Here is an 11,516-nt window from a genome sequence, read left to right as displayed (position 1 = left end):
ACAGGACTTGTCACCAACTATTCCACTTTTCTGAATCATTCTTTCTTTGCAAAACGCCGCTGCAACCTTCATTGCTTACTGTCAACATTCTGACCAAGTCAAAAACTCACATACCTACGTGGAATGTGTTTAAAGGCCTGCTCCAAAACAAAGGACAGGGTATTCGTTGAACCTTGTCGTTTGCAACTCACTCTGTTCACAAGAAGTACCTGCATTTTATTCATGTCGCCATTTTGTCCCAATTTAAAGGAATCTGGAATTGTTGAAGATCTTCTGCTCTTAAAACCGTCGCAAAAAATTTGGAGCATTAACAAATCATTTTTAATACGAAAAGCTCGGAAAGCTAAAAAATGCAATCTCGGACAATAGTATATGAAAAGATAGCCGCACAATTTTTTTACAAAAGTCGGCTTTGATTCCAAGGCGCAGAAGTGTGTAAAAATGTCTCCCGAAGACAAGCATAAAAACGCAAAAAAACAACCTTAAACGGAACTAACCTTAAACCCTACACCAGTGATTCTCAAACTGTTTCCTGATGTGCATGGCAACGTTATAAAGTTGAGATTTTTGTTATTGGTAATGAAAAGCATCCTTACCCACCACAATAAAGTTGAAAATTGACATTATTGAACAACTTTGTCTTTATCTGCGAAGAGTGCCGCGAAATCAAATTTAGTTCTTTGATGCGCCTCGTTTGACCACTGCCCTACACACAAAACGCATATAAGACAATACATAAAAAGTCACACACTTACAGTGGACCTACTCCTAAGTTACATTGAAAAAAGTTATATAATCGTGTTGTTTTAAAAATCAAAATTGATATCTACAAAAATGTTCGAGGGGCTTATAAGTGTGTGACGTCACTATCTACGCGTCGACATTGCTGACTAGTCAAGCGCCGAGGTTTAAGATTGAAATGAATCACGGCCTCAATAATGAGGAAATGTAACATAACTGGCCCTTGTAACGACTGTGGGCGATATTATTGAAGTTATATCACCGATCAAATAAAAAATTAGAAGGAGCCAAAGTTGTTTAAGTTGGGAATCCAACTTGTAAGATGTGGCTAATTGAGGCTACATATAGTCGCCTTGCAAATTAGTATACAATGTTACGGGCGTTTGAATTGCCTTTTCATATTTAAATCTAAATCACAAATTTAGGTCATTTCAAAACGCATCAAGCCCTGCGAAAAATATGTTTGTTTAGCTCTTTTTTTCCTTTTATCAATTTAGCCTAATTTTTCTGTATTTTAAATTCAATGAAACTGCAGGTTTGCAAACTTTACAAATCATCATTTTTTTAGACACACATAAGATGTCCGACAAACTTTTATTGCGCCGCATATAAAACCACAATTTGCATCGTGTGAAACTAATTGCATAATTACAAAAAAGCAATACAGCCAGTTCCGACAAAAACTTCAATGTAGCAAAAATAAACGAAAAAATCTTGGCACTTTCTTGAAAAAAAAATATTTAAATGTGTTTCATACCATGCTACCGGAAATAAATAAATACGTTTTGGCTCCGGAGCGAAATACTGAAATAAAAAATGTTCAAAATAGAGGAACGGAATGAAATACCGTTATTTTTGTTCAAATGTATCGTTCTGGACATGTAACATTAAATTTCGCATCATTTAGACCAGAACAAATTAAAAATCTCGGTACTGGAACGAAATAAATAAAATGCCCAGAACCAATATTCGTTTTGTCCCTCAAGAAACACTATTTAAATCATAAAAACGTATGCGAAGCAAACAAACTGGTCAAAGAAAGATGTGTGGTAATCTTGCCTGATTCGTCGTACTTTTAAGCCTCGTTGCCCAAAGAAACTTGAGCACGTTGTGCCAGTAATCCGATAAGCGGAATCGTATTTATACGCCTCCCTTTAAAACAACACATATACCACAGCACATACGAATAACTGCAAAAGTGAGCCACACTCAAAAAGGGTTGTCAAGAGTTGTAAGCGGGTCTAAAATTAGAGCTCAAACCCAAACCTGTAAGTTATTTTAGACCGAAGACCGAATTTGGCCCGAAAGTTGTTGAATTGTGCCACCAGTGGAAACAGGTCCAAGTTAAGTCCGATTTATGCAAACTCAAGTCCGAAACCAGCTCGAACCGGAGCCTGTATAACCCGTTAAACCATTTGCCCTTCGAAAACGAAAATATAAACCAACATATAAATAAGGATGTTCACTTGAAAAGAGCGCAGAAAAATAATAGGAAAAATCCCATTTAAACGCACGGACAGGCAGAAAGAACACCTTGATTTCCACAAAGCTGTCGAGCCGGTTTCACCGGAATCTCGGGACGAGTTATTAACCAGAAATATAAACAATTGGCGTAATGAGCAACTTGATTAAGACAAGTTTTTGCCTCCGCGACATCAGTAATGGTTTCGTAACGAATCAAGGGTGTATTTGCAGAAATTGGTTCTTTCAGCTGCAAAACATTATTGATTAGCTATTTTTCAAAAAAAATAGCTCCAAACCAAATATTTTTATAATATACATGATTATTGGTGACTACGTTGTCAGAATTTGATTCTTCATAAACCACACATTTATTGTACAAGCGTGTCATAAAATAATTGAGTCAGTTTACCAAATTTAATACTGAATATATTTTTAAACTTAAAATTACAGAAACTCATTGTCAAGTGAATAATGGTGTTTGGAAATTAAAATTAACTGTTTTTTGCTCATAGATCAAGCGTTAAATTAACTTCTACGTTTTATATTTATTTAGAATACTTACACATGCTTTTTCCAGTGCGGTGGTGTCTGACGCGGCGGCGTTTCTGAATCTTAAAATTTGTCGTTGAAGGTTTTTGTTCCGAGTCAACCCACCAATGTTACCAACGTTGGCTACATGGCGAAGAAGGCTGTAAATATATAAATTTTACTCCAGTAAGTTCAAAAACGTTATGCTGAATTTAATCACATGTTTAACAAGTTAAATTCAAAACTACGAACCTTACGCAAGTTAAAAGTTTAATACCATAGAAAACAATAAGGAAAAGTTAAGCCTAATGTCATTTTATTTCACTTTCTACTTACGTAAGTGTATCCACTATGTTCTGAACGTCCAAATCTTTTATATCGTTGTCTTGCAGAGTTTTACGGGATCTTAGTTGAGAACATCCAATTTCTCTAAGCTGTCAAAAAACAGTTCAATAATAAATAAAAAACTTAAGAATACTATTCTATTCTACAAATTACATTTACGCACTTATTCGTAGTAATAGCATGTCTCGCTAAAATGTGTTGTTAGGCTTGCCATAGACTCCCGATCAAATCAATTTTTATTTAACTTTACTGCAAAAGCTAGCTTGAAACCTGGGTTACATATAGCCTAGGCAAAAAAACAGTTCTTGTCGCAGTAATGCTATCGGCCATTTTGACTGGAGAAATTAGTAAAGCGTAGTAACATGCTAGACTGGAGAAAAGGGAGTTTTTTCATTTCCAGGGAATGACTAATTCAGAAATCGACGTTGCTAAATCTATTAGCGCTAGGTAGATGTCGATGCTAAAATTTGTTTCCACATGATATGGTTGTAAATTCTGCTAATAATTATTCTCCCAATCAAGCCGTTTCAAATACAATAAATTGCCATTTCACGCCACTTACCTTGCCGTCGGAATTAGTAGTTTGTACCAAGTGATCTGCCGCTCGTCTTATGCCGCTTGCTCTCATAAACCTTTTTACTTCGCGTTTGCAGTTCGCCCTTGTGTGAACTGTTTGACATTGGAAAACCAGTACTATGACGGTACACACAACAAATGAGGTAAATGAATGTCCTTTTAATGCCATTATGTTGTTGAAGTTAGCTTGCGTTTTGTTGTCCTATAGACTGCTCTGTTTCTGCAATAGAGGATTGCTACATACAGTTAGAATATTATAGTAAAACATTGTAACGCTTTCATTCCGTGCAAAGCTTTTGTGCCTATGATACCTATACTATTGGGGAAAAACTTTGCAAAATATGTATGAGGTAGCCTCTTTTGGCAACTCCCATTATGATTAACGACTGAAATAGTGTACATTAAAAATATTATTCCCAGCTTCGACAAAAAAAATAAAAGCTTTACCATGCAAAACATTTACAAGTCCATTTTTCACACTTTCAATTTTGTTTTATTGATTTGAAAGCTCAGAAACTCTCAAAACTCTCAACAAAGAGACCCCTGGGGACTGACTGCCCCAAAACTTTGCGAGTTGGTCATCAACATTCGGACCTTTATATATATTTTTGTCCACGTGGGCGGTTTGCGTGAAAATTTAAAATGCAGGATTCATCACATTGTGCCTAATGGGGCACAGGATGGTCGAGCAGTCAGCTGTGATGATTCACGAGCTTGGAGAAGCAGACGTCTTCGCCAGTCGACACCAATGCGACCAGGCTGGATGAAACATGATCTCGTAACAGTTTGGACTGTGTAGATGCATTAAAGTACATTTAAAATTCCACTCTGCAGCTTAAAAATGAAAACTAACTTGTTTGACATTGAAAGTTGAATCCTTAAAATCGTTCTTTTTATAGATTTGGAGAAAATTTCCTTGCAAACAAGTTGAAATACTTTCCCTTGAAAAAAAATTTCCCCTTAAAGTTTGTTTGCAAACAAAGTCCAATACAGAAAAGCTTTTTAAATCACTCTATATTATCCCATACTTTCTTGACACTGAGTGGGCGCAATGTTGTTTTAATAACTTACAGTTAATTATATTATACAAGCAAAAAACAAATAAAGTTTAAAATTAGTACATATATCTTGCTGTTAAAAGTGGAGTAAAAGTACCAGTATTTTATTTATTTAAAACTTTGGGTGTGACATGTAGATTAATGAGAAAATCGCATTTTCTGAAGTTTCAAAGTAACTTATGTCAAAAATGGTATATTTATATCTATATTTATAAATATAGTTTTTAGAACTCAACCCTCAAAATTGTTTCATCATCAGTATATATACTGACCACATTCCGTTCTGAATATCACGTTATCACGTGAAAAAGCTGTCACAACCCTAAAAAACAGTTATTTGACACTGCGGAATTTGTTTAACTTACATCGCCTTTACATTCTGTGCGTACCTTTGGCATGGGAGTCGGAACACAGGGGCAAGAGGGTTACACTTGCCCTCCTTGGAATTTCAATGTATGCAAGTGCACTTTAACGTTGACATATTTTGTCGAAAACCCTGAAAAATGAAAAGTAACATGCTCTAGCAAGGGAGAGAAGGTCAGATGTCTAAGCAACGGGTTTAACGCAAATTGCCTTATTAACGTATCTGGTGTTATTTACATCGTAGAGTGTGTGTCAGCTTTAGGACAACCCCATTGTATAGTCACTAGTGCATAATGTATGCGCCTACATGCAGTGGTGGGATTCAAATTTTTGTCAGTTGGTTCTATCACAAAAGTCATATTTCTCAGCCGGTTTTGTTACAAAAAGTCCATTGACAGTAACCAGTAATAATGCTAAACCGGTTCGCTGGTCTCATAAAATTTCCTTAGACGGTTCTATAGAACCGGTGCGAACCGGAACAATTCCACCACTACCTACATGTACATGATTATTTGGTGTGGTAAGTAGGCCTATGTGTCACAATTTGCCCCCTTTTGCAAAATTTATTGCCAGCGCCAATGACCTTTGGGCATCTTCCTATACTTTTGACAAGTATTGATGTGAAACTAGTGTTCATTGAAAAAATGTGAGTCACAACGCTTATTCACTGAACACGAATATTTCTTTTATGTTTGCACTGCAAATATAAACACAGGAAGCTAAACTATAGTCTTTAAGAGGAGTGACAATAGGGTCCATGTCGCCCTGCCCTTCCTCTTTGCATTGGCACGTAAAGGGCAAACTAAAACGGTTTAAAAATGGACCAACTTAAAATCATACTATTTTAGCTTATTTTTAGTATCGCAAAGGTGAAAAATTAAATTAAATTAGTTGTTAAGGCGGGTTTCTGAACTGTAGGAGCAGTGCATTCAAATTAACGTCGCATGGACGACCTTGTTAACGTTTGCACAAACATTTCAATGCCACAATAACCTAGCGGTAAACTGCTAAGCAGCGAATAGTTATGTAATAACAATCTAGCGGCGCATTTTAAAATGCACAAGCCGTTATAGCCACAATAAGGATTTCTAGTGTTTTTTTGTGTGCAGTGTATTGGGTATTGATGGGAGGGATTAAATATTAGGGTGCAATATTAGTTGTAGTTTGGAGATATAAGAGATCCGATTTTATTTTGTTCCATAAAACTGTGTATTTTGTACATGTCCTATTAGAATTGATGACATTTCGGCAGTACTGGCAAAAAAGAAACGTTATCGCCAGTTTTTATGGCTATGACAGCTGCCTTCCGTATTAAAACCACAGTAGTATCAGTCGAGCCGGGCTTTTTTGGGTTCAGTTTTTTGAAGCATTTTTCCTTTATCACAAGGTCAAACAGAATTGGTAAAATATCAAATATTCGGACCAGGACACCAATACCTGACATATTACTCACTTGTGTTAATACACAGCTGTCGCATTTGTTGTCTGTCGTTTCCAAGGTGACCCAGGCTATGGAGAACTGCAGGCATAGACGAGACAGTGAATAAAGACCTTAGCGTTGACATGTGCGTCACGTGTGTGGTTTTACCGTCGAATGCATTTTGGTGGTAGAGCGTACAATGCTCAAGTGATTTCACGTTTTTCATACATTACCCTTCGCAGCAACGCGTTTTTCTGCCTTAAATGGTACTTACTTAAACATACATTGCTTTTTGTTTAAAGAACAAAAATCTAACAAACCAGTCAGAAAGCAATATACTCAAAGGCAATTAGAACGGAAGTTACAGAAAACAATAAAGCCAAATTTCTTCAATTTAGTTATAACTTAGTCTAATTCTTTATGTTTTCTTTATTCTTTTGTCTACACCGTGATTACAATTACAATTATTACCGTTCTTGGGTCAACTTAGTCACTTAAGCATAGTGATTTTAAGGATTTTCTTGTCTGTGTAACAGATATACCTGTGTCTGAAAGAGATCCGTAGCCTAATTATTGTAAGACACGTAATGTTGATGACCTCATGCCAACGGCTTGTTTAAATTTGCCAAAACATTTAGAAAGTGACACATCATTGCCTGAATAAATACAATCTGCAGACACAACCATTGTTAGACGATGCAATGTAACAATGATATCATTTCATGACATAAATTGGTTTTCGTGTCGGTAAAAAACAAAATGCCGTAAATGTTACACCTGAACTTGCAGGATATTCTGTCCAAACTTAGAATACAGAATTTTTTTTTGCTGGTCAAAAATAAAAAATAACTTACCACGAATATAATGAATTAGGCCGATGTTTCGCAAATAATTGGTATGTTTATATTTTTTGTGATGCATAAGCTTTACCAAAAGAACGTGTAATAACAATGATTGTGTTGGTTAGTTGAAATTACCCTGATGAAACTGCAACTTTTTTAATGCATTAAGCGCTTTTATTCAGGTAATAAAGTCTTGTACCAAGGATACAGTTGCTTTTGTACAAATCCACCAAGTGACGCAATAGAGCAAACACGATTACGTAATTGGTACAAATTTAATTCTTTCTTTTCAAGTGCTGTAACATTAAACTGATTTCAGTCTTTAAGGTTACCAGTAGTAGTTTTCAAAAAGCAAGTTATAGAACTAAAGTAGGTGTATAATTATGACATAGGAATATTAGGTTTTAGTCGAGTATCAGTAACCTCAATTTCGACTTATTCAGTGAGAATAATTGACCTATTTGAATGTGACAAAACCCCAAGGAAGCAGATTAACAAACTTCTGTTCACTAAACCTGGTTATTGCAACCAGCAGTGTGTTTTTGAACACACATTTGGATTGTCTTTCACAAGTTTGGATTTTGTTACATTATGCGTTTGTCGTACAGTTGGGGTGACCCACGTTTAAAATAACCATAACAACAAAGATCAAAATTAGAATATGCCTGGAAGCTTTACAAACAGAACAAGCAGTTTTGCAAGCAGAAGTATTGACTTTAGAGGCATGTTTTCAAGAAGTGCGGAACGACAACGTCAGGATGACGTCATCAAGCGTGCAATGCCAGGTTGCGCTTACAGTTTACGCAAGGAGTTTCACTGGCATATGATGGGATTAACAGAAAACAACCCTCAGAAGTTTGCTACTTCATCTGTAAGTAGGTTTTGGATGGGGATATATATTTTTTTTATTGTGGTCAGTAAAGGATACAAGTTCAGCCCCAACCTGGTCTTTAAACTCTTTTTCAGCAAATGTTGACTGTTAGTGTTTGTATTAAAGCATTGAAATTTGAAATCAAACGACCTATTCTATTAAGTGATCCAAGATCTTGTTGAAGAAATGAAAAAAACACTGCGCAACAAAAATGTTAAATTTAAAATATTTATTTTACTCCCGTGCACATAACGGCAAAGACATCTTTTTCTAATGTCAAAGCATCCACACGTACCACAACACTATTCAGAGCTTTAAACTTTTAAAATATCAAATTACCTTGTTTGGTGTCGCCAACGAACAGTTACAAACTATATTGTGTTGTCTAAGCTTTCTGTCATAATAAGGTGTGAAAATCTTTGTAATGGATATCACTTTATGCCAAGAACAAAGAAACGGTTGTTGTACCATTGTTAAAGGTGTGATCGGTCTGTAACACATAACCCTTAATTGTTAGCTGGAACAGCGTTGCACCACAGCAGCAACCTCACCTTTATATTTCTATCACACTATATGTAATAAATTATTGTTTTCAAATATATACAGCTGAAGAACTAGATGTTATTATCACGCCCCTAATAAACAAGCGTGACAAGCGTACTGATAGTTAGCCTTCTTACGGTACGGTGCTCTTTGATTTGTAGGAAAGTTTTGGGGCAGCTGCCATAATGCCATACAGTGTTGTAAGGCCCAACCCGAAATGACAAGCCCAAAACCCGACCCCGATTTTAAAAATACCAAATCAGGCAACTTTAATTTCAAATACAAACCAAAACCCGCCCGACTTACAACTCTAATTCGATATATCCATGCATTTAATTCAAATTTCATTGACCACTTCAAAAAGAACTTATTTTTTAAAGTTTTGGCGTGTTTTCGATAACTTTGTGTTTACGTTTCCTATTCAGTGGATCAGATCACAATACCCATACGCAGCCTTCAGAGTTGCGTGTTTTATCCACGCCATCTCCATTTTGGCTTACAAAGCTTACGCGGAATCCACAAGGGAAGAACCGCCCCCGGTAAATAAAACTTTAAATTATGTGACAAATCAGGCAAAAAAATAAAACAGTGGAATTCGGTGTTTTGATACAGTGGCTCTATTTGCAGATTGCATGGATCGAAACGCTGCCCACTTGGTCGTTTATAGTTTACACAACCTACCACGCAATGGCGCTCGTGTTCACCGTGCTGGAGTTTTTTCACGACTGCCTGTGCAACGATGATCTTGCGTGGTAAAATTTTGAGTTTAAGTTACTAAAACAAAGTAAGAGTAAGCAAAAATGTGCTAATAATGTTTTAGGTATCACATGATTAACTGGGTAATTCAATCAATTGCCTTCAATGGGTCAATAATTTGCTTTGTCGGATCACTGGGTTCGCTTGCAGCTACAGGATCTGGTGACGTGACAGCACAGGATTGGCTAGCGGTTTACACAAGGTTGAAAATACTTGTTTATAAACTAGACTTTGTTAAACAGCATGTTTTGTCATGTTCGTTATGTATTAATTTTCTCAAACATTAACGGTTTTGTTAAAAAGTTGTGAAAGTTGCAAGGATGAAATAGCTTTTGCGTTGCTTGCTATCAAACCCAAAATGTTTCGTTTTTGGTAAACGCTCAAAGGATCTTGAATGGAAATATAACAGATCAAAATACAGACTATGGTTGGCCATTTAGGCGTTTCCCACCGCCTGTTGATCTTATCCAAGCTTTACAAGTTTCGAATCGTATAACCTGTACTCTTAATATTACGCAGTGATGATGTTAACTTCTACGTCATCACCGCATCCGTGATGATCATTGACGTCTTCGTGTGCAACGTCACAGTCCGTCTACTGCACTTGTTCTACCCAACAGTTTTTTACGTCCTGTTCTACGCATTCCACATCTACCGCTGGGCGTCAGGCTTTACCCCTGGACTTGTGGCGCTAGACTACGGGGCCAGACCAGAGGTTGCGGTGCCACACATCTTTCTCACGATTCTGGTTTTAGCTCCACTGGCCCACATTACAGCTTACGCCATTGACACTGTTCGTTGGCGTTTGATGGTTACATGTATCGAACGTCACAGAAGGCGTGTTATTGATCGGGCGAACGCCTTAGAGGGAATACGATTTGACAGCGCGGCAACGACGCAATATCGCCACTTGCGGAGTCAAAGAACCGCAAGATCTGATAGCAGGCAGGTGAGAACAGTTACGTCCGAAAGCGTGTAATCCAGTGGTTCTTAAACTTTTTCAAAACGGTCTCTTTTCCATTATTTCGAGGACTCGCGGTCCTTAAGCCTGAATGTGTATTCCAGAAAAATGAAAGTTGATTGCAGGATTTAGGCCAGATTTGCAAAATTGCGCATAACAATAATCCAAAGACAGCTTGTGATATCACAGACAAGACACAAAAAAACATTACTACTGTGCGCGAACAATCATTTTCTTTTGTCATATTGTTTAGCAATGGAGACAGTCGACTTTGATTTAAACTGATTCAATGACACAAACTGACGCCAAATAAGATTATAGAAGTACTTCAACCTTTTCGCGGCCCCACAAAATTGCCTCACGTACCCCTAAACCTAAAGGACCCCAGTTTGAGAACCCCTTTGTGGTACTTGTCTCGTTTTTCTCGCTATGTATGTTATGCGATTTATCGCTAACACAAAAGATTTGACCCAAGTTTGAGAACCGCTGACTGTTATCTGTACATAATGTTAGAAATAGTAAGAGGTTTATTCTTAAACGTCTTGTCTTTATAGTTGAATTGTTTTACGTTATGCCTGCGTATAAAACAATAAGTTTAACGGCTTGGGTAGTGTCGCCCAAAATATGTTTGTTATTACATTTTCCTCATGGACTACTATGCTTTTCGTACTGACGACAGTATGCATTTTCTGCAGTCATATCCCTCGGTGTTTGTAGGACTTTGGGAGTTCGTTTTCTGTTTATTTATTTTAATACAGAGTAAAGAAAATTGAGTTTTTGTTCAAACAATAAACTTCAAACTTTTCAAAAAGGCTTGAGATTTCGTAACATTGTACTGCAGTTTGACGAAAATTTGAGCACAGACTATATTATTACATGAAGCCAAACGTTCTCCCAGCAAACTTTTTCCTACCCGACAAAACCTTCCGATATTGTTTGCTAATAGGCGAATTTGTGCATAAAATGCAGCAGCTTTTTTCTCAAGTGCAGCAGCAGCTCAATGCAGGCCGTATATCGATCGATCCCAAAGACGAAAATAAATAATCGA

General features: G+C 36.8%; 1 protein-coding gene and 1 long non-coding RNA gene across 2 annotated transcripts; one reads left to right on the top strand and one right to left on the bottom strand.

Annotated features, from left to right (window-relative positions):
* Nucleotides 1-1,328: 1,328 nt before the first annotated feature.
* LOC145233553 (uncharacterized) lies at nt 1,329-3,163 on the bottom strand. Its single transcript, XR_013861136.1, has 3 exons — nt 3,070-3,163; nt 2,768-2,894; nt 1,329-2,452 (listed from the first exon to the last, which is right to left on the bottom strand). It is a non-coding gene; the product is annotated as an uncharacterized LOC145233553 (long non-coding RNA).
* Nucleotides 3,164-7,941: 4,778 nt separating this feature from the next.
* Nucleotides 7,942-11,190, top strand: LOC145233072 (uncharacterized). The gene is made up of 5 exons (XM_080097733.1): nt 7,942-8,208; nt 9,177-9,290; nt 9,379-9,503; nt 9,572-9,709; nt 10,027-11,190. The coding sequence occupies exons 1-5, from the start codon at nt 7,999-8,001 to the stop codon at nt 10,484-10,486; spliced, it is 1,047 nt and encodes a 348-aa protein (XP_079953859.1). The 5' UTR covers nt 7,942-7,998; the 3' UTR covers nt 10,487-11,190.
* The last annotated feature ends 326 nt before the right edge of the window (nt 11,191-11,516 follow it).

This window comes from Phallusia mammillata, chromosome 6 (assembly GCF_965637545.1).
Source record: "Phallusia mammillata chromosome 6, kaPhaMamm4.hap1.1, whole genome shotgun sequence".
Classification (NCBI taxonomy): domain Eukaryota; kingdom Metazoa; phylum Chordata; class Ascidiacea; order Phlebobranchia; family Ascidiidae; genus Phallusia; species Phallusia mammillata.
This window is presented reverse-complemented; position numbering and strand designations above follow the sequence as displayed.